This window comes from Theobroma umbraticum, unplaced genomic scaffold (genome assembly GCF_002168275.2).
Source record: "Theobroma umbraticum cultivar Fairchild unplaced genomic scaffold, ASM216827v3 scaffold_228.0, whole genome shotgun sequence".
Lineage (NCBI taxonomy): Eukaryota > Viridiplantae > Streptophyta > Magnoliopsida > Malvales > Malvaceae > Theobroma > Theobroma umbraticum.
The window spans coordinates 1,573,500-1,580,723 of record NW_018397274.1 but is presented as its reverse complement, the minus strand read 5'-3'; the positions used below and the strand labels follow the sequence as shown (position 1 = coordinate 1,580,723).

The 7,224-nt window shown below is 29.4% G+C and overlaps 1 protein-coding gene across 1 annotated transcript; it reads left to right on the top strand.

Annotated features, from left to right (window-relative positions):
• Positions 1-6,588: 6,588 nt before the first annotated feature.
• MMH-1 (MUTM homolog-1) lies at positions 6,589-7,149 on the top strand. Its single transcript, XM_021442764.2, has 2 exons — positions 6,589-6,942; positions 7,064-7,149. Exons 1-2 carry the CDS (start codon positions 6,714-6,716, stop codon positions 7,117-7,119), a joined length of 285 nt encoding a protein of 94 aa, XP_021298439.1. The 5' UTR covers positions 6,589-6,713; the 3' UTR covers positions 7,120-7,149.
• The last annotated feature ends 75 nt before the right edge of the window (positions 7,150-7,224 follow it).

Here is a 7,224-nt window from a genome sequence, read left to right as displayed (position 1 = left end):
TTAAGGTCTTAATTACAAAATAATTATATCAAAAATAAGAAAAATAATATTTTCTAAACTTTGACTTTAACCTCATACGTTTTCGATTTTACAAACAAATAAATTAAAAAAAAATTGAGCAGTATGGTTCACAATATCAAATAAATTAAGAGGGAGATCTAAGAATAATAATTTCATAAAATCCAAGAAAAAAAATGAAATGAGTTAGTGAATGTAACCATAAATATTTATTTGGACAATTGGAATTTGATATTTCCCAACAATAATAATAAAATAGAAGTTATAATATTGAAATGCAAAAGGAAGATAGATTAGAATATAGAAGAGTGTGCCAAAATTAATGCAATTGTCCTGCCAATAAACCAACAATGAGCTGATCATAAGAAAGATTGGATGTCTCCAGGGGATCATCTCTGGCATCCAATATATGATATATGATTACTAAGGCTAAATAAATTTCAGAAATTTATGGTATATATTTAGCTGATTAACCCATGGTTTAATATAATATGAACAGTTCAATGCCCTCAATGGGATCATGGAAAAATTAATGATTATTTGTATGTTGGACAAAAATGTTCATTAAATTTAAAGTAAAGGGTATCTCTAGTGGTGGTTGGAGGGTAAAGAGAAAAGACAAGCTCCTCAGTCATTGCTCTTCTCAATAGGAAAGTTACATTATTAATTAATGGTTCCGACTCAAGATTTGTCTGTCTCCTACATGTGATCCTGGCCCCTCTTTGCTTGTCCCCCCCCTCCCCACTCAATATAAACAAATATCTTTAAGAGAGAAACCCATTCTTCAGGTGTCAAGTAGCTGCTTTGTTATGCAAGTTGCCTTCGTATAGAGACAAAGAATAAAACAGATGGAGGGGATTGATCTTTGACTAAAGTATATCAAACCCTTATCAGAAAGGACCATCATAGCACAGTTTAAGTTTTTGGTAAGGAGCTTAACCTACCTTCAACCATTTTGAGCAAACATGGTTTCAGAGTAACAACTTCTATTCTGTCATTCAATCTCTTCCCTTTGACCTAACCATTTAAAGAAAAACAAAAACCCAAAAAGAATAGTTGCATTACAGTTCAATTGATTAAATAATTATTAGGAAAACATATTGAAAGTTAAGAGATGCTCACCTCATGAGCTAAAGAATAGTTTGTAAGGTGGCACGTCTCCACATGGGAAGCCAACAGCCTTTTTACATCAAGTATCTTGTCAGTGGAGATACCCTTCAAGGAATTTCCCATAATTTGGTGATTTAAGCTTATTAGTATTCAGTTTAATTCCATTGAAGAAATGCTAATGCTTTTCAATGGAAATGCAATCATTATAGTACTTTAAAAGAAGGGGAAAAAAAGGGGAGACAAATATAAAGTGAAAAGAAAGGGAAAAGCAAAGCATACCTTGAGTATAACTTGTGATTCATAAGGAGTAATGACAGTGATGTCAAAAACAGTTGGAACAACTACAAAAAGATCAAGAAAAATATATAGGAAAATCAAAAGAATCAAAGTGAAAAAAAGGGTATCAGAAACATGAGATATTCTTTCTTTACTGTAACTCAAAAAGTTTGCTTACCTTTCTCCTCTTTCTTCTTCTTCTCTGCTTTTGCTCTATTCGACTTGCCCCTGCCAGACCTTGGGGCCATCTTCTATCACCCTTTTCTAAGAACAGTTATTTTGGCAAAAAAGTTTCAGCTACTCAACAACTTCACTGAAATTGCAGCTGAATCTCAGTTCAAAGTCCTCAGCAATGCGTTGAGCTGTTGACTACGTGCAGAAAATAGAGAAGAGAGATATGAGGGATGCCAAGAAAAGGAAAGACCTTTTTCCTTTGAAAGGGAGGAGCTAGGAAATCTTGTGAAAAGGTGTGGGAGATGATAAGATAAGGGCTTTTCAGTAGTCTTATGGATTTGTGAGCAATCCTAGCCTCTACTTGTTGCTAAAAGCTTGATTGCTTTGCCCACCCAGCCCCCTCTTCCCACCCTCTTTCTCTTTCTAGATTGACGTACGCCATGTGATTTCGAGAAGTGCCCCCTCATCCAACTTATTATAACACATTAGGACAAAGATAGAGCTGTGGTGGGGAATGGAAAAGGAAACGACCGTTGAGAGAAGGCCACGTGGAGGATTGTTGGTGGGTTGCAGGTCGTGACCGAGCAGCTTTGTTTTATCAGACGTTGGTTTCGCCTTCCCACTTGAGGGCTGAGGCCAGGATGGGAGGGGGAATGGGGTGGGCTAGGTTAGGGTATACTATGCAAGATCCTATAGAGATAAAAAGAGAGAGAGATTGTTAATTTTTGGCACATTTAAGAAGGGATCTTAAAGGACCTTGGCCACCTTGACCTTTGGGTGGGTGTGACTTAATTCTTCAAAATCCCTATTTTGTCACATTTTAAGTGGTAATTAGTGCTTGGATTTAGTCACTTTAATCATTCCGTATTCCAATTCTTTTTCCCATATATCTTTTTACCTTAAAGTTCATATGGGAATGTTTAAATATTGTTTTCAATAGATAATTAAAATTAACTATATACAAATATTTTAAAAATTTTTAAAAGTTACATTATAAGGTATAACGTTTTTTAAAAAACGTTCTGAATTTCTACGACTAATTACATGATTAAATCTCATGGATAAATCAAGTAGTTTAGGGTATATATGTTTGAAGTTGTCTGTAAAATTTGTATTGAAGTGATAATAAACAAAATCCTCACAATTGTTAAATTTAGAGTATATTAGATATATAAATATAATAAGAATTTTTATATTTATAGTCAATTAATTTTAAATTAAATGTTTATCTAAAAAATTTAATATGGTATCAAAGTAAGTACTATCCCTATTCTTTGACTTCTCTATGGACAAGGTAGCCATTAATCGCATGTATTTACATTACCTTTAGCACAATATAGGTCCATAATCCCTACAAATGAAGAGACATGCCTCACGTGATAGTTGCCATAATCTTATCGATTATGTATTAAAGTAAAATTGAATATTTAAATGTTTGAACATTTAAGTGTTTTACATCATTTTCAACACGTGCCAATGTGGCAGTGGACTCAATATGTACTAGCGTGACAATAAGCGTTTGATGAGGTCAAATTCAATGACATGGCACTTTTTTATTCAATATATTTATAATTGATTTTGTAAAAATAATTTATTTACTATGTATTTTCCTTAATTATTCATACTGCATATTAAAATCTTAAATGTTTTAACAGAATGATATGCTTAATATGTTTTTTCGTTAATTATTCGTATTGCATATTGAAACCTTAAAACTTCAACTAAGAAGATGGCAAATTCACTATGTTTCTCGATCTACTCACAAGTCGATTGATGATCTTATCAAAGAAGAAGTTAACGTAATATATATATATATATATGTAAATAATGTTGGTTAATTAATTAATCCGATGAATTTTTTTATTTGAATAGATTTTTCTATGTTAATATGAAATGGACAAACTTTTCATGACTTAGTCATGAACCATGATGCAATGGGCAAAGAGAATAATGACAAAAGGACTTGCCAACCCCCCATAAATTCATAGGCCTAATAAAAACACATGCATGGGGAAAAAGTTGCGTACAATATTGTTCAACCCACAATGTTGCTAAGATAGGCAGTTTTGAAGCATGTGGTAAAGATGTAGGAAAAAGGTGAAGGGTGTTAGGAGTGGAAAGTAAATGGGAGTGGGTGGTGACAAAAATGGATTTGATTGCTTTGAGAAAGGGGAGAATCCTACATATGTTAGGACTCTTGGTTGGTATATCCAACTAAAAAAGTTTCCAATACAGAGAAATTGAGATTGTCCAATTAGAAATCATATAATACATCTTAATCATTCTATAGTAATAGAACATATGCATTTGATTATGACAATGACGATGATCATGGTAGTCCTTTTCAATGTTAAAGGTTTTTTCGTCTTAAATATCAACGCTTCAAAACGTTTTGCACATGATCATTGACAATTCTAACCTTAAACCCTCAACCCTAAACTAGATAGCTCACACGCAAATGATTGGATATATGGTTTATACTTTAAAATATTACAAAATTATAATATTTGATTGATATTGCTTTAGGTTAATTAATAAGGTTAAGTTTTTGATCAAGTTTTTAAATTAAGTGATTCCTTTTTTTTTGGGATATCCCTTAAAATTAAGTGATGACAATTTCAATCCAAGTGACATAGAAGTATTGATTTTAACCCCACAAGTTTGCTTGTGTAATGCACGATAATATTAAAATTAATAAGTCTATAAAAAAAAAAATTATCCCATACACTTTCAATGAAGTTTTTAAATTCTACCAATAGAGTTGGGGGTTGACACATACAGTATTAGAGTATATTTTAAATCTGTTTGTGGAGTTTAAAACACATTATAATAATACCTATAAAATATATATAAAAAAGCATTTATCTCGAATTCAATTCGGTCAAAATACTTCAACAGTCTCAATACTCATGCATTTTCTTTACTCTAATCTCTCTATATAAAATCACAACAATTTAATTTTTTAATTTTAAAAATTATTTTAATTTAATCCATTTAATATTTTTCTTTCAAAATTACCTTTCACAAAACTAACGTGACGCTGATATGGCACCGATTGCTAACATAACATGTGAACTCAAAATCTCATGCAAACACAACCAGCTCCTTACCACTTACTTTTATTTCTTTTCTTCATTCATTTCCTCTCTTTTTTCTTTTTGTTTCTTTTTTTTCTTTCTCTCTCCTCTCACCTTCTCTTTTAAGAGCCAGTCGCTAATTATTGGACGTCATCATCAATTACTATTCATCAATCACTGAACGTCGGTTGTCGGTCGACGATCACCGGATATGCCATGCCATGCTATGACTATGTCTTTTTTAACAACTAAATTATTACGATTTTGAATAAAAAAATTAAAGTATATAAAATATATGAGTATAGGGACTATTAAGGTATTTTGACTAATTCAATTTGAACTAAATTAATCCTATTTGGTTTGGGAGTTATTAATTACTTTAGTTCATAATACTTAAGATCTTAAAATAGGTTAAAGAAATTGACTTAAGATTTCGTTGAATAATATTAAAGTAGTATTAATTAAAATCCATCTACCTTATGCCCTTTCAATTCTTGATTCAAAGGTAGGCCTTTTTTTCAGTGCATGATTGCTTTAAAGAATTATTCATTTAATATATCAAGCAATTAACATTCCAATATGACTGATACCATATAGTTCGTGGAATGCATGGGTGATGGGTCGACATCACCTATTTATTAAAGCTAATATATATGATTCAATGAAGAGCGATGGAGAAAGTGTAGACTATACTATAGTTTTATTAATTAGGTTTGTCATATCTTAATGGAACCACAAAGTTATGAATTTGAAGAAGTATAATACGTTGCTGTTTCAAAATTTTTTAAATTTTTATTTATTTTTTAATGTATAATGTTTATAAAAAACTCTAAATTATTTAAAAAATTTTAAATAAGTTTTATTTTTTTATTAAATTCAATTAAGTTCATGTATTTTTATTTTAAGTTATAGAAGTTTTTATAATTAATAATTGATTAATTATTATTAACCAAAATATTACTTGTCATTTTATATTTATGTGACTTTGACATGACATTGATGAGAACCATAAAAAATAACACATGATTGCATTATCATATCTCATGTCATCATCAATTATGAAATATTAACATATTATATCATAATTATAATACATTAGCATGTCTCATGTCAGGCAAAAAAGAATGACGGATGGTAATTTTGATTAAATTAATAATTAATTATAAAAATTTATTTGATTTAAATAAAAAATATAAAGATTTATATGACTCAAAATAAGAATATAACATTTAATTGAATGTAATAAAAATATAAATTTTTTTTAAATAGTTTAAAATTTTTAAATATTATATTATTTTTTATTAGTAGTGTATAAAAAATATAATGATAAATTAATATTATCTACTATTTTTCTTACTCTTTAATATCATAAAAAATATTTAAAAATTTAAAAATTATAATTAAATTAAAAAAAGTTTTGATTTTGAGATTTCTATTTAAAAGTAATTGTAGCTATCATTAAAATAAAATTATATCTTAAGTTTTGATTGATAATCAGATATTAATTAATGAAAAAAAAACTTAAAACAATTGATTAGTAGGTATATTTATTACACAAATATATTAGTAAATTAATTTTTATGAATTGATATATTGAAAAAAATTATAATACATAAAATAATTTCTAAACTATTTTTAAAAAATTTAAATTAATCTTTATTTTTTATTATATTTAATTAAAATCATATATTTTTTATTTTAAACTAAATAAGTCAATTAACGATTAATTAATTATCATTAATCAAAACAACTTTTGTTATTTTATTATTATTTGATGTTAAATTTATTTGATTTAAAATAAAAGATGCATACTTAATTCAATATAATTAAAAATAAAATAATTTTAAAACTATTATAAAAAAATCCATTTTCAATATATCTATATCACTGGTAAATAAAATAAACTAGAAAGTTAATATTTAAAGAATTTTCCGAATTTCAAAATTTTGTAGTCAACACATTTTGACTGTCCCCTCCGTCTGCTCCTTTACTGACCGTCTCAAGTCTCAAGATCAAGGAGAAAGCGCGCGAAAGCTAGAGCAAAACCCTAGCAAAGCAATGCCGGAGCTTCCAGAGGTAGAGGCGGCGAGAAGAGCGATAGAAGAGAACTGTTTGGGAAAGAAGATCAAGAAAGCTATTATTGCAAATGACTCTAAAGTCATCGAAGGAGTCTCCGCCTCGGACTTCGAGTCCTCTCTCTTAGGCAAGACCATCGTCTCCGCTCACCGGAAGGGCAAGAACCTCTGGCTCCGCCTCGATTCCCCTCCTTTTCCTTCTTTCCAGTTCGGTACGCTTCGCTTCAGAACCCTAGAAATGCGATTCTTTTACGTATGAATTCATTTTGTGCTCATTTTCTTTAGAATTTTGAACTTTATATTTTTTATTAATGTGGGTTGTATCAATTTCAGGGATGGCTGGTGCTATTTATATAAAAGGTGTTGCTGTTACACAATATAAGAGGTGACATTGTTTTCCGGTTCTGTTTTGAAGTTACTTTTTACTAGTGTTAAAATACTCGTACTTTTTTATTTGTTTTTTCTGTACCTTTTTTTTTTTAGAATTGCGTTTG

Excerpts from the sequence above, each read along its gene's own strand:
- MMH-1 (XM_021442764.2), top strand. The coding sequence starts at position 6,714 with ATGCCGGAGCTTCCAGAGGTAGAGGCGGCGAGAAGAGCGATAGAAGAG. Across the intron at positions 6,943-7,063 it reads TTTTCCTTCTTTCCAGTTCG|GGATGGCTGGTGCTATTTAT; the intron begins GTACGCTTCGCT and ends TATCAATTTCAG.